The sequence below is a fragment of the Typopeltis vanoorti genome, chromosome 11, assembly GCF_054136105.1.
Source record: "Typopeltis vanoorti isolate ZY-2024b chromosome 11, IOZ_Tvanoo_1.0, whole genome shotgun sequence".
NCBI classification, from domain to species: domain Eukaryota; kingdom Metazoa; phylum Arthropoda; class Arachnida; order Uropygi; family Thelyphonidae; genus Typopeltis; species Typopeltis vanoorti.
The window spans coordinates 100,630,402-100,655,159 of NC_143559.1; the positions used below are offsets into that span (position 1 = coordinate 100,630,402).

The 24,758-nt window shown below is 35.0% G+C and overlaps 1 protein-coding gene across 1 annotated transcript in view; it reads right to left on the reverse strand.

The window, feature by feature from the left end:
* The window catches only part of LOC150101877 (serine/threonine-protein kinase ATR-like), an 860,597-nt gene that overhangs the window by 133,001 nt on the left and 702,838 nt on the right, over window positions 1-24,758 (reverse strand). Inside the window, exons 49-50 of the mRNA XM_090399924.1 lie at window positions 14,250-14,360; window positions 119-187 (exon numbers count right to left, since the gene is read on the reverse strand). Coding sequence (XP_090256050.1) covers window positions 119-187; window positions 14,250-14,360 — 180 coding nt within the window. The remainder of the gene's footprint in view (window positions 1-118; window positions 188-14,249; window positions 14,361-24,758) is intronic.

A 24,758-nucleotide genomic window follows, 5' to 3' on the forward strand; every position in this document is an offset into this window, starting at 1 on the left:
GATATCCCATCTGTCCCAGATGCCAAATTCTTATCCAGGTTATGTAACAGCTCTAAAACCTTCTTCTTATAATAAAAAAATATCATTTGAAACAATTTAAATAATAATAATAAAGTACCTTTGATACAGCCATCATCATCCACATTGCCTGCTGGGAATAGGTTACTAATAATTTGGCTATGATTTCCTACAAGTAAAAAAGAAATGATTATGCATGTAATATTTAAAAGAATTAAGTTATTAGTGGGTATAGAAACATACAGTAAAAATTTAATACTGTATTGAGTACTGAATATAAGTCCATTTTTACTACTTTTGTGTACATGTCAATATATTTAATCTAAAATCTTTACAATTACTCCATTACAATTACTAATAATATTTGATCACAAAAGAAATGAATTATGAAATAATTAAAAGGGGAATCAGTAATAGAAAAAATTAAAAAATATAAACATAAATGGATGGAACACGCTGAAAGAACGAAAACAGAAAGATTACCAAAACAAGTCTTAAATTACAAACCAGGTCACCCTCTTAAGAGATTCAACAATGACTTCTAAGGCAGGAACAGGCCATTCTAGGCCTAAATCCTTGACAAGCATGATGATGATGATGATGACAATTACTAATTGGTTCATAGTTAGAATCATCAGTCTTTGCACCATCCTTGAGCATTGAATTATCATACATTCTTTTCATTCTTTCCTATGGGATCTTTCCTGAGCTAAGACTCAAATTATGTCAATGTTTTAATGATAGTAATTTGTTTGTTCTTTTATTTATAATGGTCATTTTATACAACTGCATAAATATTAAATAACACCCAATAACTATATTGGGTGTAATTTAATATCTGCCATCTGCCAGACTGTTGTGAATCACAGAAGAAGATTGACTGAGAGGAATTAACATGAAATAATGTACAGTGATTTCTCAATTATCCAACCTTCAAATGAACAAACTTCCAATTAACTGACTCTTGAATGGATTAGTGATGACTTCTGATACAGCACCATGTAATTATACCTTTAATCATTCATTCAACCAGCAAATTGTCTATGATCAGGTAATTGAGAGATTACTGTATTTGTATCACTTCAGAATTGTCCCTTACAGCCATTTGTATTTTAATAAATTGAATGCTTATTTTTGACTGTTCAACTGATTTAATTTTTGCATTTATTCTTCCTGCACAATTTATTATTATTTGAATGCACAATTAGTTTCATCTTTTTAGAAGACTTCATCGGGTGCATAATACGAAAAGAGAAATACAAAAATATACATTACAAGAAAACAAAGGCCATAAATTAAGTTGCAAATATACTGCTGACATTTGAAGGATGGATGCCATTTTTACACTGCCATGATATCCTGTATGCCAAAGTTGGAAAGCTGAAGAGGGACAGACAACCAGGTTATAGCTAAGGTTAGTATTAAGATGGAGCAGACTGAGGACAATTTCTATTGATTCCACAAATCTTTTCTTAAGCTCATCATAGAATCTAGAAATGTTTTCTGATTTGTTCCAGATCACTGAGTGAGTGATAGATTCTTCATTGCTAGAGTGAGCAGAATTAAGAAAGTGATTAGATAGTGCACTGGTTTTAGTTCTGCCATATGAGATGCCTCTTACATGCTCATGTTATACATTTGATGAAGTCTAAGAAGACAAAACAAGTTTTGTGTTTAAATAATAAATAGTTTCCCCCCCCTCTATTTTGGTATCTCTCAGCTTCTAGTCATTTATTTTTTTTCTTCAAAATATATATATTTATATATATAGTGACTGTATTAATCACTATATATTGTTGAGAAAACTTACTTTGCCACACTAAAATAATAAAATGTCACAATTAAATTCAAGCCAAAGAATTTTGGTTCAATTTTAAAGAACATTCTAATTGCTCATGTCAATGTTTAGCCTTCATTGGATTTTATAATAAAAATAAAATAAAATAAAATAAATCTGATGTTTAAGGTTAATTTTTTGTCAGTGTTAAAATCACATTCGATTTTTTTAAAAAAAACTTGCTTTAAAAAAAGTGTTAAATTGTTTAGTGTGGCTTCTATTTTTTTTATAATAGTGCCCCCCTCCCACTCCCCACTCCGAAACTGGATAAAGGTGTTCTTCAGTAGGTTCATTATCTTAATTTTGCTGGTTTGCATTGTTGTTATTTGTTTTCCTTCTGATGTTATACAATATGAAAAATTTTGCACTGGATTTTTCTCAGTGGATGTGTGGAGAAATTGTTACACATATGCATCAAAAATGTCAAACATTTATGGACTGTTAGAGTGAATTGAAACGAATTAAAGTATTAATGTGTGTGTGAGAAAGAGAGAGAGAGGCATAATAATAGGTTAGGGCATTCCAAAAAAGAGAAAAGTGTTGCTAAGAGGAGTCAGAAAATGAACAGAAGAGTTAATAATGACAGTAATGAAATGGAAGAGCTTGCAAGAGTTGAAAAATAAAGAATCAAATGAAACATTTGAAGTATGACATTGAATGTCTAAAGAAGAGATTGACTAATGTAAATGAGGAGGAGAAAGTTAGTAGTATGAAGCAAGTGTCAAAAGATAATCATGTATTATAGGGATGAAATTTTGTGGTAAATAACAGGGTATGTAAAACACAGTTTCCAGGTGGACCATTGAAACAATAACCAATGATTTGCATGTAATGAAGGAAACAGAATCAGGATTGGCAGTAGTTGTAGGCACAAATGACTTGGATGGCAAAAAAAGGAATGCAGATAGGGATTTGAGGAAGTTGCTGCATTAGGTAAAGAATAAGGTGTTGGTGGGACAGTGGTTAGCATGTTATTTAGAAATGGTAATAGCGAGATGATAAGGAGAGCAGAGATAATGAATGGTAAGATGGATGAAATGTGTGAGGCAAGGACTGCCTCATGCATTTTGTGGATATGTGTATGGAGTGAATTTGAACAGAAGTTGGAATGGTTTAAGGTTAATGGTTTCCATTTGAATGAGTCTGGTGTTGGATATTTGGAGAAACTGTTTTTTGCTGAGTGCAAAAGGTGAGACAATGTTAGTGTAACTAAGGATCAGAGAGGGAGAGAGACTGTGAAGTAGATTGTAGAAGAAAAGGAGGAAAATGGATGCAAGGTTAAGAAGTGATTATAGCTGGATAGAATGATGGAATGCATAAAGTTGGGGATGAGAGTGATATGAATAGAAATCAGAGTAAGAATTAGGGAAATGGAGGTGATTAACCAAAGAGAGAGGTGAACTAAAGCAGCTAGAGTATGGAGTAATGGTACTGGTGGGATGATCTTAAAAAGAGAGTGAGATTGTTATGTTTGTATACCTGTTAGGAGTATCAGAAATTAGGGAGCTCAGTTTGTTGTATTGATTGAGTCAGTATGCCCAAAGACAATTGATGCATGTGAAACTTGGTTGTTCAAGGATGATTATACTCCATGCAGGAGGTTTAATGGAATATTATCAGCACTGAGAAAGGATTAAAAACAATTTTAATACTTCCAATATTTCGTCTCTGTCACAGAGACATCTTCAGGGATTACAAAAAAACCTTTTGCAACAACACACACACAAATATAATACAATAGTAAGTGAAACTAAACTAAACTGAAACTTTTGGATACAACCCACAGGATCTCCTGGAAAAAAAAACACCATGCTCTGCCATAGTAAATTCAAAAAAGAAAGACTATTCTTTGAATTTGCATCTGCACTCAGGAATCAACCGAATTTAAACAAATACGGTTGCATTAAACCTCACAAAATTTGGAAACAATTATTATCAGAGATCCCTCTTTACATCCTAGGCCACCTGCTAATGCCCATAGAGGATGCACCACCTAGATAGGACTTTAGTTTCACTTACTATTGTATTATATCTGTGTGTGTGTTGTTACAAAAGTTTTTTTTGTAATCCCTGAAGATGTCTCTGTGACAGAGATGAAATATTGGAAGTATTAAAATTGTTTTTAATCCTTTCTCAGTGCTGATAATATTCCATTAAACCTCCTACATGAATTCTTCACAGCACTTTATTTGTCAGAAGTTGGAAAAAGGAGAAACATGCTGTTAATAATAGCAGAGGAAATGTGTCCAGTAAGAACGAAAGTTGAAAATGGTAGTACATGTGAAGGTTTTAAATCTGTTTAGTATGAGGTTGAAATCAATAGAATAGCATATCTAATAGGATGTTGTTATAGGCCAGAGAATGTAGAGGGTGTTGATTGTGAAATGTGTAGGCAAATTGGTTGGGCATGAAAAAGGTAATCCTGATGGGAGATTTTAATTATAGGAATACGGATTGAAATGAGAAGATTGTGTGGGAACATGGACAGTGAATTTTGATGCTATCCTGACAGGATGTGGTTGTTAATGAGGTATCAACAATGCCACTGGTATGTAAGAGCAATGATGAGGTACTTGTTTGGGAAATGGTGAAACAAAAAAAAGAATACATATGAAATTATAAGGTGGATAATTATGAGAAGCTCTGTAGTCAACCAGCATCAATACCCTTCAACAGAGATACCTAGGTTGATGAGTTGTGCAGAAAAGAAACTCACAGAGCATGAGAACTGATTAGGAAGCATTTGATACAAGCAATGCACAACTGCATACTAAGTTAAGTGAATAAATAAAGTAGGAGAGAGAGAGAAATGGATGAACAGAACAGTTGGTAGTGATCAGGTGCATGAAGTATAGAATAAAAACATGGTAAAGAATGAAAAAGTAAGTAATATGATGGAATTCTTTTGCTATGTGGCAAACAAGAAGAACAATAATTATGAAAAAGTGACAATAGCAATAGTTATGGTAGCAGAGTGACCAATACAATGGATATAGTAGAGTTATTTAGCGAGTTATCAGTACATATTATATATTATATTACTGTAAGTTATGTTGTGCAACATGTAGAAGAAGTGGTAAATATTAGGAGAATTAGAGGTGAAAGGATCACAGGTTTATGAGGTATTGACTGGGTTAGATGTTAATAAGGCTGTGATAATGGATGACCTATCACCATATATTTTAAAGGCAATCCTTGCCCTAGTTATTTAATGAAAGCCTGGCATTGGGAAATGTTGCTAACAAATAGAAAGAAGGCAAAATAGTACTATTCCACAAGCATTGTTCAAGTCAGAGGTTTCTAATAATAGGCCAGTCTGTATATCTGTAGTTGTAAACAAGGTAATGGAGAAGTCGGTTATGATTACAATACAGAATTGAGTTCATAGATTAGTTTACATGGGTTTGTCGAAAGCAGGTCTTGTTTTGGCAGTCTAATTGCATTTATGATGAGGTGATGAATGTGTTGGATAAGGGAGAATTTTATACAGCAATATTCTTTTCCTTTACAATACATTTGATGGATTACCTCAGGATAGGTTGGTGCACAAATTGCAGATTTGGGAATGGATAATGGATTGGAGATTAGTCTCTGATACCAGCAAGTTGTGTATGATGGAGCAGTTACCCTCTGGTAATTGCTCCATCCCTTTGGCACACCACTGGTTACCCTCTTTCTCAAAGAAAGAGGGTAACCAGTGGTGTGCCAAAGGGATGTGTTCTCGGGTTCCTGCTGGGAATCTTCAACTGTTTGCTGATGATGCAAAGCTGGGGAGAATTATAAGGAACATTGCTGATATTAATACCTCTCAGGAAGATCTGAATACCTTTTAGCCTGGAAAAATAAGTGGAGTTGTAGTTTGAATATTAATAAGCGCAAGGTGTAATATGAGTAAAACATTCTTTTATAATGAACAGCATTCCCAAGAGATGCACAAGAAAGTCAACACAAAAAAACTGACACAAAACATAAAACTAAATCAGAATTATGTACATAAATCTCCTCCTCTTCATCTGCCAAAAGTGGGTTGAGACTACCATGAACAGTAGCTTTCTGTCCAATTTATCTGCCGACAAGTTATTTAAATTTCTGTAAGAGTTCAGACACCATTTATACTCTAGATGTTTTCTATCCATTTCCTTCTAGGTCTTCCTTGCAGTATCTTTACTTCTACTCTTCCATTTTGGAGAATTTGAGGAAACCTTTCAGTATGCATTCTGTACACATGTTCATATCATTGTAATTGTTTTTCTTTGATTCTTGTTATTATTGAAATATGGTTGTGTAATCCTTCTCCGTTCTCCTGAACTATTTTTATTTTAGTCCATGCTGTTTTATTTATTTTCTTCAAACACTTGTTTCCAAAGCCTGTCACAATTTCTGTTCTCTTCTATTTGATAACCCATGTCTCTGCACCATAAAGAATTGTAGGGAATAGCACTAAGCTATATATTTTGATTTAAAATCTTTGAAGAGATGTGTATTTTTCCATATATTGGTAAGTTTGGCCATAGTAAACTACCCTCAACTTATTCTGATTTTTGATAGTTATTTATAACATGCCAAGTTATTGAATTTTTTAATGTCTTTTCAGTTTATTTCCTTCCATTTCTATCTACTGCCACGGTTTTGGTTTTACTTTACAATAGTAAAAGTTATCTGCATGGCATAGTCCATGCTGTTTTTATGTAGGAGTAGGTAAATAAAATTGATGATTAAACTGAAACATCTTTTTCTAGTTTTAACTCATTAACTAAAAATTCTCACTCATTGGAAGGAGCAAATGAGCACATTTTTCAAGCCATGCCTTGCATGGCTTAATATGTTTCCACAGCAATTAACCCTTTGATCAATAAAACAGTACATAATACATTGCCATGCTTCTATCTCCAAAACAGTATTGACTTATATATCTGTTCAAATTTTAACTATAGTAAAGCTATAAATTTAAATCAGCTTTTGAGTTTTGGTGGGAGGCACTCAATCTCTTAGCAACCTTCCCTTTTTTTTTCTTTTTTTTCCCATGTATTTATAAGCCATAAGAAGGTGAGATATGTATTTTTAACTCCCTGCTCAAAGGATTAAATAGTATTCAAATCAACCAAACAATATCTCTGCTATTTTCTCCTAACTTAGTGCAAGTTATGTTGCAACATTCTATATCATTAATGATTAAAAAGTATGCATTTAGCATATTTTGTCATTCTTATATAATGAGCTAAGAAAGAGGAATAAAACAATGAACTAAATGCAAATCTAAGAGCATCTGCATTTAATGAGCACTACAAGCTTCCAGTGGACAAAAACTCATTCCACTACAATACAAAAACTTTACATAAGAGTGATATTATTATTATATGGGTGTCTCCATGGAGTCATCGTGGGAGGACCACACTAACCTAACCTTTATACACACAAGACCTATCATACCTCTCCTTAAATTCATTCATTGTCAGGCACTCACAATTAATTCTGGCAATCCATTCCACTCATTCACGATACCTCAAGTAAAAAATCTAGTGTGCACACACTCTTACTAATCATACACTTACACAATTTTCAAGGGTGATCTCTAGTTCTCTCTCTCTCTCTATGTTGAAAAGTTTCTTGGTTCAATCTTATAGAATCCCTTTAATAACTTTCTAAGTATTTATCGTGTTCCCTCTTTTCCACCTATCAACTACCCCCCCCCACCCACACACACACCTTCAACCTATCCTCAGACTATTCCTTTTCCACAGACCTGTCACTAGCTTGGTCGCTTCTCTCTGGATCACCATCTCCAATTTCCAAGAAACCCAGATGTTCTAGGACAGAGCCTTGAGGCACTCCATTAGTCATCCTCATTCTCCTAAATTCCACACCACCATATACTAATCTTTGGAGTTCCTCTGTTAACCCTTCCTTCAATCCATGCCACCAGTCTCATATCTATTCCCATTTGCTCCAATTTATGTGCTAATTTTCCATGCAGTATTCTGTCAAATGCCTTTTTGAAGTTGAAAATATCACAGTATGGCCATTTCCCTTATCTAATTCTGTTGTCACTCTATTATAAAATGTGAGTACATTGCTAATAGCAGGAACTACATTTTAAAAAACTGTGCTTCCCATGTAGAGTATCATATTCCTATCTACATATCCCTAGATTTTACCTTTAACCAACTTTTCCAGTACTTTAACCTCTGCATCTGAGATACCAATTGGTCTAGAATTTGCTACTTATCTTGGAGCCACCTTTATGTAATGAAACTATCTTATCTTCTTTCCACACCCTTGGAAACTTGCCAGAGCAGTGACTTAGATTTAGCAACTTTGTCAAAGCCAGTGTCAATTCTTATAACACACAGGCTAACATGCCATCTCATCCCACTGTTGTTTCATGTTGATATTTTTCAATATGCTAAGCACCTCTAGTTTATCTACCTCAATTCTAACAGCAGGCGTTGTCATATCAACAACTGCAAAATCTTCACCCTGATGATACTTTTGCAAAGTGATCACTTAGTAACTCAACTATTTCTTCTGTTTCTGTCACCTTCCAGCATCGATTAAAGCTATTCTTCCATAATTATTAGTAGTACTGGCAACTCCAAGGAGGTCTTACACTCATCAAAGGAGACCCTAACATCATGTCAAGAACAACTATTCAACATTCACACAGTATCTATCATACTTTGCCTTGAACTCATTTACAGTCATGGCACCCACAACAGAGTCTGGCAGCTTATTCCACTCATTCACCACTCTCCAAGTAAAAAACCTAGCTCTAACACCCTTGCTAACCATACTCTTCCCCAGTCCTCCCACCACCAGTCCTATTCTCAAAAATATCTTCTGAATTCTTCCTCTTATTTATTACACAGCAAAAAAACTCTTTTGGATTTCTTTTAACCTGCTTAGCTAATTTTCTCTCAATCTAATTCTTGTCATCTTTCTTGCCTGCATTTTGTACTACTCACAAATATGCTATCACCTTTTCTTTATATTCTTTCCACAATGATTTCTTTTAACCTCTTCTTTTATATCACTATTCATCCACTTAACCCTACTTGGATTTTCTTCCTGATACTGGGTATGCAGTCCGATACCATTTCTCTCAAACAATCTCTGACCACTTCCCATACACTATTGCCATTCTTTCCTTGTAGCCTTGTTAAGCCATTGCTCTAAGATGTCTGCTAAGTCTATCATAATTACTGGTCATAGTTCAACATAAACCCATTCTTGACAGAGCATCTGACATGTTTAGCAATCTCCCAGAACCAGACTTCATGGTCACTTTCTTGATTGGAGGGAGAGTATGTACCTTAGTTATGGATACATCTTCTGATGCTGTTACCCAGATTCAACACACTCAAATGCCTGGTCCCCTCCACAACCATGGTAAGATGAAAATGGAATTTATACAGTTTCTAAGGGATAATTACCTGAAACAATATAAATTCCATTTTCATCCTGCCATGTGTTCTTTCTTCCCTCCAATCTATGCTCCTATAGTTGATGTCTTTCACAATAATTGCTTGGCCTGCACTCATTGTGCTAATCTGTCAATGCATTGCATATAGATCAAAGAGTCCACATCTTTCTGTGGACTCTCTGGTCTATAGCAGCAATCAACAACAAATTGTTTGGCCTTTATCACACACCAGACAGACTCAAATGGACTATCTCCCTCAAACAAAAAAAATCTTCATTAACTACTATTTTTGTAGTCTGCAGTTCTTCAGATAACATCAGCAATATTCCTCCTTTTGTCCTATTCCCTCTCCCCGTGTCCTGAAAATACAGTACCTCTTGCATTCTATCCTTGTATCTATATCATTTTCTGTCAATCAGATCTTGCTAATGCTTATAAATTTTGGCCACGTCAAGCTGACCAATACCAAAAACTCTTCTTTATTTCTGATACTTCTAGCATTCATGTACATGCAGTTCAATATATTCTTGGATCAACAGCTACCCTTACATAATGTCATTACCAACCCATTAGAAACTTTATATCTTAGAATCAGATTTATTTATCAGGTATATATCAGACATACTCATTTGTCCTAGATTAATCATTACAGATATAAATTATTATAAGAAAGGCAAATATGCAGTTGGTCCTTATTATATAATAAACACCATTGAAACAAATTTGGCTACTATAACAAACTTCCAGAAAGATCCAACTGAAGTCTTATAGACACAATGCTGTTCTAATAAAATTCACTACAGAAAACTATCCACTGCAACAAACTACTCCTGCGATCCTTACAGGATACAGTCAACTCTCACTATAAAGAATAGTGAGAGTTGACTGTATCTGAGAGTTACTTATACCCATATATGAAGAAAATTAAAAACAAATAACATTAACACTCAATTACCATCTTGAAAAGAAATAAAAGGAATTATAAGTAAACATAATGATAAGCTTAGGTGTTAATGATTATTCATAATAGTGCTTTACAGCATAAATAACATCAGAAGACCAAAATAAATAATTTACTGACTTACTAATATTTTGCTGGAATTTCAAATCAGCATGTTCAGAGCCCAAACTACAACTGACACAGCACTTAATTAGATTGCTGCACAAACAACTCAAATTGTAATTGAAAAGAAACTAATATCCTATCAAGATGTCCTCTAGAGACTGGATAAAAAAAATAGTTACTTCAGAGAAGGCAAGATAAATGTGGTCTTAGAATGAGTGTTTCCCAGATCTTAGGCAAATCAATGTAGCCATACTATGAGGGTCAGGGAAGTGTTTCACTGCCATTGCAGATTCAAAGAACAGTCTCTCAGAATTATTGTGACCTCTATGCAGTAAATTGTCCTCTTCCATTTAATGATGCATGAAGGAGCATTCAGGGTATGGCCTTTGAGTCATGAATTTCTATTGATTGTAAATGTAGTTTTTATGTTCTTCTGAACTCAACTACATATGCAATATGATGGTGAGACAATGGTTGACACTTTTTATCCAAGGGCTACAATCCCCACTAGATCAAAAAAAAAAATTAACTAACACCCCCCATAGCCAACCTTTCCCCTTGCTTTACTCTAAACAGACTACAAAAATCTCTCACCATCCCTTATATACATATCATATGTAAAAAACTGTTAAGATCCTAAAAATACGATCTGATGACACCTTCAAAACACATAAAAAAATTATCATCTTTTATCTATTCTACTAAAGATCTAGTAACTACCCCTGAACAGAATATACATCTGTACAGAACACCAGTACAGATATAATGAAACATGGAAGTGTAATCAAAATTATTATTATTCAAGCCTCCATGGAGTCAAGAGACTCATCGTGGGAGATCCTTCTTAGGAAACACAAAGTCTATCAGACCACTCCTTGAACTCATTGACCATTCTTGCTCTCTCACCACTCTCCCTCTCAGGCAATGCATTCCACGGTTCAACCACCCTCCACGCAAAGAAACCACTCCTCACCCTCTTGCTCACAGCTTCCTTTCGTAACTTCCAGGGATGGTCCCTTGTCATCGCTTCTTCCCGCTGTTCCACCAAGTGAAAGAACTCCCCAGTGTCCAGCCTGTAACTGCCTCTCAACAGTTTAAATGTCTCAATCATATCGCCTCTCCTCCTCCTTCTATCCACCAAACTCTGCAGTCCACATTTCCTCAGCTGATCCTCATAACTGATATTATACAATCCTAAAACTATCTTTGTTATCTGTTTATGTACCCTTTCCACAGTTAATTAATCCCCTTCAAATCCTGAGGACCAAATTTGAGAATAATAGTCTAAGTGTTGTCTGATCATGGTCTTATACAACAGAACGATAACTCTTTTATCTCTGCAGGTCAGCATCCTCCTCAGTATTGCAGCAATCCTCTGGGTTACCATCACCACCTATATAATATGCTCTCTGAATTTCAGTTTTCTATCAATCACCTACCCTCCCCAAATCTCTAGTCTCCCCTACTTCCTCCAGTACAGCTCCTCCAATTGAGTATGCAGCCTCCCATCAATGGATCCCAAACTTCAAGACTTTACATTTTGCTGCATTAAACTGACACACTCCATTCATTTGCCCATCTGTATAGTTTATTCAAATCCTCTTGCAGGGCTGCCACATCTGCACTATTACTGATAACGCTTCCCAGCTTCATATCATCCGCAAACAACTGAATATCCCCTTGCAATCCGACAATGTCATTAATGTAAAGGTTGAACAATACAAGTCCCAGTACTGAGTCCTGGGGAACCCCACTTGTAACCTTCTGCTTCCTTGATATCTCCCCCCATACACAACTCTCTGATACCTATCAGACAGCCAATCCTGAATCCAGTTGAATAACCCAACATTTAAACCCATGTGTTGCAACTTAAATATCAGCTTATGATGTGGCACCCTGTCAAATGCGTTTGCAAAATCCAAAAAAATGGCAGTATATGCCTTTCCCTCATCAACTGCTCTTGTCAATTTATTAAAAAAGGCAATCATATTACAAAAGCAAAAGCGCCGCTTAACAAATCCATGTTGATTATCACAAATAACATTACCCTCATCTGCCCAATGCTGTATATAGTCCCTCACTAATTTCTCCAAGACCTTATAAACTACTGATGACACACAAACTGGCCTATAATTAGACACTTCCAGTCTGCTACTGCCCTTATGCGATGCCACTATCTTACCTTCCTTCCATTCCTTGAGTACCTTTCCCACAGCCAGACTTTTATTGAAGAGCCAGGTCAATGGAGCTGTCAGTTCTTTAGCACATTCATTCAAAACCCGTAGCGAAATACCATCCAGTCCCACAGCTTTACTGACATCCAGAGTACTCAGTATTTGGAACACACTCTCTTTTGCACCTATAAACCTGCCCTATCCCTCTAGTATTAAAACCTTCTTCTCCAGGATGAAATACTCCAATAAAGTGCTCATTGAACAACTCCATTATGTCCTCTGCATCAGTCACTCTATTCCCATTTTTATCCCGCATACACCAAATTGTGTCTGCTTCTTCATTCATCGAATACAGCTTGCTACTGCTGCTAACAAATATTCCTTCACAATTTCCCAAGCACTAATGATATCCTGGCCTTCCAATTCCGCTCTTCATGGAACTGCTCCAAGTTGATATCTAAGACTATTATAATCACCTGCCTTATAATTCCACATACCTTCCCATTTCTTTGATACTTCTGCATGTCTATTCATCTTCCAAGTCAAAACTACATGGTCACTCTCTCCAACTGGTGGGAGAGGTGTCATCTCAGTTATTATCAGCTCTTCTGATGCTATGACCAAATCCAAAACTCTCGAACCTCTTGTTCCCTCTATTACATGTTACCTAAGACATTTGTCCCTCAAGAATTCTAGAAATTGCATTCCCTTATTACTACATGCATTTTCCTCTTCCCAACTTATACTGCTATAGTTAAAATCTCCCATAACAATCATTCTTCTTGCAATTGCCAAGCTTAACTGCCTAAACATCTCCTGCTCTCCACCTCTGTGCTCCTTGGTTTGTAGCAATATCCTACTAAATTCCTGTCTTGGCCACTTCTACCTCACACCATATGCTTTCATAACCATTAGTGTCACTGATTTCCAAAGCCACCACTCTTAGAAGACATAAGTCATCACTTATCATAAGCAGTACTCCACCACCACGTTTTCCTTTCCTATCTAATTTGCCAAGTAATTTGTATGCCAACAGTACTTACTCTGGTTAGTAATTTGGCTATGAAATAAAATTAATTTGGCTCATCATCATCAAATTCTTGCCATGTACCCTCAAGGGTTGTATAGGATATGATGGTATTACATGAAAAATTTACATCATTACTAACTTCCTATCTACAATTTTCCTCTACATATTAAACTCCAACATTATGAGATCTTATATTTCTATTGTCTAAGCACTTTGTACAATCCACCTATATCTTGGTCTTCCTCTGCGTCTTTTTTCCTGCCAACCTAGCAGAGAACACTTGTTTTGCTAATCTTTCCTCATCCATTCTGTTAAAGTGACTATACCACATGAGATTAGCTCTGCTAACGCATTCCTGGATGCTGACAATGTCAAGTTCTTTCCTAATATCCTCATTTTTAATAAGATATTGCCATTGATGCCATCTGTTCATGCCCCTAATCTTTCTCAGGACTCTCATATCTGCAGTCTCTAGTCTTTGATCAAGTGTTTTACTTCTCACCCAGCTCTCAGATCCATAAGTTAAAACTGGTTTGAAAACTGTCTTGTATACAGCTAATTTAGTGTTCCGACTAATTTCTCTCTTATTCCATATGAATTTATTCAATTGACTTCCTACCATACCGGCTTTGTTGATTTTTGGCTATATAAAACAAAATTTGGCTATGAAATAAAATTAATGACTATTTTAATCATTAACCTACCTTTAGCTGCTCAAATATTCCTGAATGTGAATGACATATTCGTGAAATCATCTGAGGAAATGCAGTTAAAAATTGGTATGGTGGCAACTTATCAAGCAAGCTGGCTATAACCTAAAAAAAAAAAAAGAGTTAACAATTAATTTTCACAATAAATATTCTTTGTTGCTATTTCTGGTTTAAAATATCAGGAATCACTTTTCTTGGCTATTTAACAGTCTTAAAGCAAGTGCATTTATTTTACAGCTAACTGTTTTAAAATACTGATGTTTTGTCTGTGTGCTATTGAAACTGGTATGAAATATACCATTCTTTCTTCAAAATGTAGACAAGAAAGATCTAAGCAATGAAACCTGATATGTTTTCAGGGCAGAAACTTAATAATAATTTATTCGTTTTATTAAAAATGTGTTAAAATATTTAATTAAAGTATAATATAGTCAGTGAATTTAGAGCTCATGTAAAAGTCAGGTTTTTTATCTGTTTTATTATGTTTTACTTTCAGAAAATGAGTACAGGTAACCCTCGTATAATGCAGATGTTAGGTTCCATAGAAATGCCGCGTTATACGAGACTTAGATCACATAGAAAAAGTAGGGTTAGGTTCCAAAATCGTTTTTTTTTTTAAAATAATATAAACAACAATGACATATCCAACAAAAACAATATTTTTATTTAATTCAGGTAATTCATGCAAGTTAAGAAAACAAACTACGAGACGAATATGTAGTATAAAATTATAAAAATTACAAATTGTACATAAATTTCATTGCACATAATGCCTAAATGTTTTTTAGACACAATGAAATAAAGCGCATATTTTAATCGTCATCACTGTCTTCAGATATAATATTTCATAGATGTTCTTTAAGTGGCTGGAGGTCGTCACCACTTGAAATCTTTTGGATATCATTTGTATAATTCTCATATGTATGTAACTCACCAGAAAATAAACTGCTCAGCTTGAGAATAACACACTTATGATTTTAAATGCGCTTTACTGGCAGAAAACGAAATCAATTTTTAACAATAAACACTTCATACAGTAAACCTTAGATGGTGAACATTATGGCACTCATGCCAGAGGTTGCATGTCTGAGAATTTTGCTGGCATGTCAACGATTTACAGCTGATTTCCTTTCATATGCTTATAAATTATTCAAGTTTTTTTTTTTTTTTAATTGTTACAATACGTACAAGCTGAATTTTGTTTTACACAAGACAGCAGCTATAAAGATGTGCATATCATTGGTGCGGTATTAACAAAAGATTGTGCGACCCAAAGACAAAAGCAACAGACAAGTGTCGAGTTGAAATGCTAATTCTCTTCAATCGAATTCCATAACATCTGAAACTCATGGCAATGGCAGATCCAGCTCTACATAGTATCACTTACAGAAACTAATCTCTTAACATAAATATCCATTTTGCTATTTAAGAAAGAGTGGAAGAATATTACGTATTTCGAGTTTTAGCAACAAAGTGGCAGCTGTTCTTCACCATAATTAAAGATAATCTTACCTTCCACCAGTAAAATATAAACATTTATTATAATTATAGTCATTTCAAAAGTTCTAAACACAAGAAATATAATAAATTTAGTTTAATCCTTTATCCAAGAGTGAGCAAGCTACCAACACTCCTATCTCAGTACCTCCCCATAATGCAAAACACATTTCCTTGCGGATATGTCTAATGTTATGCATTAAGGGAAGGGCCACAACCCAGACTAGTTTCGACCTTTATTGATGTCTCTTCAGTGGGAGCCAGGCCCAAGTGGAGATACCAGGCAGAAGCATTAGCAGGTCATCTCTACCTATAGGAGTTGCCAAACGGTGTGTCACCTTTTTATTAAATTACTCTGCATTTAGAGAAAGATGTTGAAAGTTTATTTTTCACTTGGTTAGACTATAATAAGTGGAGATGACCTTTCTAATGCTTCTGCCTAGTATCTCCACTTGGGCCTGGCTCCCACTGAAGATACCTCAACAAAGGTCGAAACTAGTCTGGGTAGTGGCCCTCCCCTTAATGCATAACATTATACATATCTGCAAGGAGATGTGTTTTGCATTATGGGAGATACTGAGATAGGAGTGTTGTGAGCTTGCTCCACCTTTGCAACGAGTTGCCCGGTGTTGTACCACCTTACCCCAGTCCTGAAGATACTTTCAAGCACAAACTTTGTTTGCTCACACTTGGATAAAGGATTAAACTAATTTATTTAAATTAAATAAATTTATTATAGTCTAACCAAGTGAAAAATAAACTTTCAACATCTTTCTCTAAATCCAGAGTAATTTAATAAAAAGGTGGCACACCGTTTGGCAACTCCTACAGGTTGAGATGACCTTTCTAATGCTTCTGCCTGGTGTCTCCACTTGGGCCTGGCTCCCACTGAAGAGACCTCAATAAAGGTCAAAACTAGTCTGGGTAGTGGCCCTCCCCTTAATGCATAACATTACATATATCCGCAAGGAGATGTGTTTTGCATTATGGGAGATACTGAGATAGGAGTCGTGAGCTTGCTCCACCTTTGCAACGAGTTGCCCAGTGTTGTACCACCTTACCCCAGTCCTGAAGATACTTTCAGGTGCAAACTTTGTTTGCTCACACTTGGATAAAGGATTAAACTAAATTTATTATAGTCTAACCAAGTGAAAAATAAACTTTCAAAACACAATAAATGTTTGGTTGTAAAATTAAACATTTATTTAACAAAATGCATTTACAGGATTTTAATGTAATCTTCATTGTACCTTATCACTGCTTCTCAATATAACAAAACATTTCTCACAGTGCTTTTTTTTTTTTTTTTTTTTTTTTTTTTCAAATTAGGTAACAGACTGACACCTGGAGATCTTGTAGGAGGGCAGTACTGAAGGTGGGTGAGGTGATATTTACCATCCAAAGTTATGGATACTTTCCAGTACCCATAACAGATACTGCTGAACATGAAACATGTGGGCTCATATGAATGCTGCTCTTCGCAAAATATCCATGTGATGATGTAATGTTCTTACTTCGGTTGTAAACCAGATTATGAATATAAACATAGTATACTCGTTTTCCATTTCTGGATGGGATTTTTGTTTCATGAAATAAGACTTCAAAATTAAATCAGAACTGGAGTCAAATTCTTATTTAATTTTGAAGTCTTATTTCATGAAACAAAAATCTCATCCAGATTGGAAAACAAGTACGCTCGTTTTCCAATCTGGATGGGATTTTTATGAATTATGAATTTTACGTACTATGAATATAAACACAAAAATGTGTTTATATTCATAATCTGGTTAACAACCGAAGTAAGAACATTACATCATCACAATGGGCAAGCATATGGTGTGCAGAACTTTTGAAAATACTAGTCCACATAGGATGCTCTGGAAGAGACTTTATTTCTATGACATAGTTAAGAGACAACTATTGCTGTTTAAGTGACTGAGCAGGTTCATTCACCAGAACAATTGCAATAGATGATGTGCAAAAACCATTTTATGCTACTCTGCCTTGCAGAACTGTAGATTTGAGATCCATAGTCCAGTTTTGAATGTATACGTGCACATTAAAAATGAAGCAATGAAAACTGATTTCTCCCCATTCATTAGAAGACAGACTCTGAAGGAGATTCAGTGATATCTTATACTATTCTCTAAGTTGATCGATGAATATGTGGAAGGATGAATCTTAAGAACTTGACTTCTGTTTATTCTTAATTATTCTAGATGAAAAGTGTGTTTTTCGTAGAACTATACACACTTACTTTTCTTTTCTGAAAACCTGAACTAATTACTAAGAGTCCATGAAGAGATATGATCAACTGATTGTTGAAGTTGTCTTTCATACCTTTATGTTACAAAAACTGACAGTAAATTGTGAGTTATTGACAATAAAGCATTGCCTACTGTGGGAGGAAGCTGTTCAGTAACAGTTAATTTTGATAGCAAAGAGTGCGCCACACTTAAGACAAAGTTGGGGAATGCCCTGTTCTTGATGACATGGCTGAGGCAGCATACTTTCCATGGACTTCGTAGACTCGACTAAACAGAAAGTTTTTAATAAATACAGAAAATGGCCTCGAAGTCTTAGATTACAGTTCTTTTAATATGCCATATCTCCAGGCTGTGTCATAAGCTTTTTCCATGTCAAAAAACACTGAAACCAGATGTTCTTGTTTCAGGAATAAGCCTCTAATATAAGTTTCTAAATGAACCAAATCGTCCCATGTTGAACGAGGTCTAGGAAAGATACATTATATGGGTTGAACAAAAGATCACTGCTTTCTAATTAACAGAAAAGTCTGGCATTCATAGCAGATATACAGGTGACTGTTTCATAAACAAATTTAAACTGAAACATCACTCCATCTCCACTCAATGTGTCAGGCTTAGTAACCTGTCTGGGTCAAGTCATATGGCTTTATATAAACTTTAATTGTGTAGTTTGCTAAGTTTGTAAAGCACATATTTTCTAGCCAGTTTGTATTTCTTGTGGGATGAAAAACTCACATTTGTAACAGATCTGTAGTTGAAAAGTCCTTATACAGGAAGGTGCATCTATGCATCCTATCTAGGATTCAAAATTGGTTTTTTTCCAACCATAACATGCTAATATGAGCTATAGAAGCTGTATTAAACAAAAAAAGAAATGACTATGGTGTGTTTTCATAAGGGATTGTAATAATTAAGCAACTGTATAAATTATTGAGTTCAGCAAATATATTTCAACAACAGACTAGGAATATCTTTATAGCATGTGGGACAACATACATATCACCATGGTCAAACTCTTGATATGTAATATACAAAAAAATTCACCAAAAACAATTTATTGAAAGAGAATTTATCGAACAACAATTTACCAAAAGGCAATGCACCAAAAAAACAATTAATCAAATAAATAATTCATCAAAAATTCATTCAACAGTTTATCAAAAGACAGTTCCTTCAGTAAACAATTCATCAAAAAAACAATTTATCGAGAAGCAAATCATCAAAACTACATCAAATGAACACTTCAATCAATAATGAATTATAAGGTGTGAGGAGAATGTTTATCAAATGACTTCAGTTATATTGGATTGACTGTGATGCTGTTGAAGCTTACCAGCCAGTATATTTAAGTACAAGAAAAAAGCAAAGAAGTAACTTGTTTTGTTGATACACAAATGTGAGGAGCATAAGAAACAAAGTAGTTAAGTTTGTTGCTTTAGTGAATACATTGTAGCATAAAATTATAAGCATTCATGAAACCTGGCTCCCAGAATCAGATGTAGTAACTGGAATCAAGTGTAAAGGGTATAGCATTTTTAGAAATGACAGAAGTGATAGTAGATCGGGGGGGATACTGGTAATGATATCAGATGATGTAAATCCAGTTAGAACAGAATCTCTTCAGCACAATAATGGTAATAATATAGCATGTAACTGTGTATCAGGAAATATGAAGCTATCTGGTATGAAGTGGAGGCCAACAGAAATAAATACATGGTGGGATGTTGCTATATACCTGGCAGTTCATTTGATGGGATGAAGAAATCCATTGCCAAATTATCCTGATGGATAACTATTATAAGTGACTTAAATTATTAAAATATTGTTGAGCAGCAGAAAAAATTCATGATAAGAACAAAGGAGAATTTACTGATCTGCTATTTCAAGCAGTATGCGAAAGACAGAACTCAAGGTCAAAGAGTGCTAAAATTTGATCATAGCATCAGAAGGTGTCTCAGTTAAGGATGTGACTGTTCTGCCACCAGCTGGTGACAGCAATCAAAGTAGCAAACTATATGGATGTCACAATGAGGACAGGTTACATGTTTAACTACAAACCTGAAATATGACAAACTCAGGAGAATACTAACTTTGGTTCTATGGCATCAGTTACTGAATGGGAAGGATATCAAAAGAGCATGGAAAGCTTTGAAAAGGTATACTTAAATGATGTGGTATCTGAATGTGTCCCTAGAGTTCAAAGAATAAACATGATGGGAATGATATGGATGAGCAATCTTATTAAGCAAGAGATCCATGACAAAAATGTCAGGGAGAATAAGAGCGTGTGAGGCGTTATGAAATATATCAAGTACAGGCAAGAAAGGTAGCAAGGATCATATGGAAAACTAAGTTGGATTATGAAAAAAAAATTGGCTGCACAGGCTAAAAGGCAACCCACAACAGTTTTATCGCTATGCTGTAAGTAAAAGAAAAAATGAATGCTGAAGAATAACTTTAGTAACTATGGACAGAACACTTATCCTTCTATCAGAAGCAGATGCAATACTTCAAATAATAAGTACTCACTTTGTCAAGATCTATCAACCTAATATATATATATATATATATATATAGAGTGCACAGTGAATAGTTCCGTGGCACTCCTTGATGTCAGCAAACGTCTTGCTGAACAGTACCGTACATTTTTTGCAATTCTTCAGTGACCATCTCATCTCGAAAGAATTGTGGCCTCCAAGGTCACCAGATTTGTCACACTAGATTTTTTTCTTTGGGGATATCGCAAAGGTGTTGTTTATTCAGAATAATCCTCAAATGAAGGTTCAATTATAATCTGTATTTGTAGCTATTTCATTTTTCAATACTTTTAATTAACCTTGAAACAGATATGTGTTATTTCTGGGTTGGGCAACTTTACGATCACCCTGTATAATGAATACTGTATGTGTATATATATATATATATATGGAGGCTTAAAGGAAGTGACTTGTAAAAGTCTGTTTGGTCTTGAGTAATCACTGTCTACACAATGAAGTAGCACATACACTTGCAGAATAATATTCTAAAATACAACAAAATAATTATTACAAGTCTGGATGACCACTCCATATGTTATCTGCATCTTGGCTAATATTAGATATTGTTACTGAATATTTATAAGCACTACTATTTCCTAAAAAAAATTACTTTTCTGATGAATTATGAAAAGAATTCATTGAAAAATTATTTGTGAATTGTTTTTTGATCAATTGCTTTGGAAATGAACTGGTGTTCAATTAATTGTTTATTCAATGAAATGATGCTTTTCAATGAATTGCCATTCTTTAAATTGCGGTTTGCTAAACTGCACTTTGATAAACTTTCAATTAACTATTTTCAATGAATTTTCATGAAACTCTTATTTGTACTCTCAAAGGATGTACAGAATATTACACACATGCTATTTCTACATATTTAAGTCTACATTATAAATAGGTTTCCTATTAATAATTTTCTATCAAATAATCTTATCTGTCAAGTATCTGATACAGTTACACCTAACAATTCTATCTTATGGCACTTTTAACTATGTTAATCAACCTACATCTTTTCTTCCCAGTTTATCTGGGGTTTTCCCTCCCGCAAAGCAGGCAAACCAGTCTTAAGAACACAACGCTTCACAGACAATTACACATGGTTGAGCATGGAAGGGTAACAACCCCACCTCGTAGTGAGTTATGAAACCTAAAAATGGGAGGCCATGGCCCCCTACATGGGGATGTAGTGCCAAAGAAGAAAAAGAAAAATCAACCTACATCATGGTTGTCCACTGAATCTTTTTCCTACCATCCTGGCAAGGTACATCTATTTTGCTAGCCTTCTTTCTTTCTCTCTCTGTTTAAGTGACCATGACATCTCAGATTAATTCTGCTCACACTTTCTTGAATGAAAACAAAGTCAAGTTCTTTTCTAAGATCATCAGATTTAATATGATTCTGCTCTTGATGCCAACTGCTCATGCTCCTAATTTTTCTCAGAATTCTCATGTCTGTAGTATAGTCTTTCATCAAGTATTTTATTTTTAACTCAACTCTGAGATCCATAAGTTAACATTGATTTAAACACTTTTATATACTGCTAGTTTAGTGTTTTGGATAATTTCTCCATTATACCATATAAATTTATTCAAATGGCCACTGAGCCTCTACATCTCAATCAGTATTGACTTGGTGATACCTGGGTTCAAATTCAGTGTAAGACACAAAGAATATTTATAAGAGTTTTTCTCATTTGAAGGTCAGTTAGCTGGTCTCATAATATGGAGGTAGGAGCATTTTTCCCTGTAGAAATTTGTTTTTTAATCTGCAAAACAAGCAAACTAGAAGAATTCATGCAATTTATAGATATAGTATACTAATCTCACAGTCTTAGCTACTTCAGACAACAATCAACTGTTTCTCCACCACATCAGCTTTGCTCATTCTATTATCTACTTTTAAATTCAATTTGCCATATTCACTAAAAATCATGCCAAAATATTTGAAGTATTTAACTTGTTGATTTCTTCCAGATTTCTCACTGTTTTTCATAGTTTTGTCTTTTTTATTGCTTGTTTTCAAGCCAACTTGTTAGAGCAGTTCTTCAATTTAATTAACAAGAGTGCTGAAGACTTGTACTGGATTTATTTAGGAATATAACATCATCTTCATAAAGTAAGCAGCTGAATTGAATATTTCAAGTTTCTATTAGGCTTAATGCCACTTTTCTTTTTTTTTCATAATGTGATCCATATAATAATGAATAAAAAATAGCATATATCCTTGATCTTACACCTGATTTTTCATCAAAGCATCTTCTTGTACTTCCTTCAATTCTAAAGCTGATTTATAACTTAATCTAGTTACTTATATTTGTGAAGGGTAGATCATGCCTCAGTAACTTGCTCACATTTTATAACACAGTGACGGCTGAACTGGATAAGGGTAATGGGTTTACAGTGATTCTACTGGACCTTGCCAAAGCCTTTGACAGGATACCACATGGAACTCTAATCAATAAATTGGAGCAGATGGGGATGGATATAGGGTTGGTGAGCTGGATAGGAGCTGAATTGAATGGATTCAATTCAGCTCCTATCCAGGAGCTGAATTGAAGGGTGGTTGATGGAGAGATACCAGAGAGTGGTTTATTCAGGAGTTGAGTCCAAAAGACGGCTTGTGACTAGTGGTGTACTGCATGGCTCTGTTCTTGGACCACTACTTTTCAATTTGTTCATTTGATCAATGATATAGGAAAGGATCTAAGAGGAAGTGTTCACTTGTTTGCTGATGATGCAAAGTTAGGTAGAGCAATTGTGAGAGCACAGGATGTCAAAATTTTACAGGATGATTTGGATAATTTGGAGGACCGGGCTAGGGAAAATGGATGTCAATTTAATGTGGCAAAGTGTAAGGTTATGCATTTTGGGGTGGAAAGAATAGCATCAGTATATCACATTGGTGGAACCGTACTCCAGGAGATTGATGAGGCAGGGGATTTGGGAGTGTTGGTGGATAGGGAATTGAAGTTTAGGGGGGCACATTGCAAAAGTGGCTAAATCAGCTCATCAAATCACTTGGCTTCTGAAAAATACTTTAACAAGCAGAGACAAACAAGTTATTGTTCCTCTGTATCGAGCCTTGATAAGACCCTATCTAGACTACTGTGCCCAGATATGGGTTCCAGGGTTTCTTCTTGATGGGGAGGAAGTGGAGAGGATCCAGAGACGAGTGACCAAGATGATAGCAGGTCTGTGGAATGAACCTTATGAGAACAGGTTGAAGATTTGTGAGTTGCAAAAATTGGTCGATAGGCAGAAAAGCGGTGATATGATTGAGACATTCAAATTACTGAAGGGTTTCTATAAGCTTAATCCAGAAGACATTTTTGAGAATAGGACTGGTGGTGGGAGGACTAGGGGGCCATACATGGAAGCTGGGCAAGAATGTGGTTAGCAGGGGTATTAGAGCTAGGTTTTTTACTTGGAGAGTGGTGAATGAGTGGAATAAGCTGCCAGAGTCTGTTGTGGATGCTACGACCGTGAATGAGTTCAAGGTGAAGTATGATAGATACCGTGTGAATGTCGAATAGTTGTTCTTGACATGATGTTAGGGCCTCCCTCGATGAGTCTGTCGACTCCTTGGAGTTGCCTGGAATAATAATAATAATATGTACCAATTGCAAACTTCTGATAATATCTAATATGTGTAATAAATTGTTTTTAGTCTCTTTTTTTGTATAGCTTTTGATAATACCTCTGATAATGTAAGTCTGATGACTTATGGAACTAGTAGGGTTATGTTCGTTTAGTTTTATTAAACTCATTATTTATCTTAAAACATGGTCTCAATACCAGAAGCTGTTTTCAGAATTGCTAAATCACAGAAACTTACATATTCATCATATATAACCCTGTATCATATTCCATTTATACCATATAAGTGTAGAGTTTTGAAGAGTCTTATTCTAGACACTTTATCATATGCCAAGCTCCAATTCTACAAAACTTAAATTTAGATCCTTGTTTTATTCTTGATTTCTCGACAATCTGTCTTAAAGTAAAAAACTGATCCTGGTAATTCCTATTGGGCCTGAACCCAGTTTGTTCTTCAATAGGTTTCTCTTCTGCAATTTTTCGTAAGTTTTTCTCAAGTATGCTGGTATAAATCTTACTATGAACATGCAATGGAAAGTTCCTTAATTGTTACATTCAATTTTATTTCCCTTTATGATAGATGGATACTATGATGGCTCTATTCAA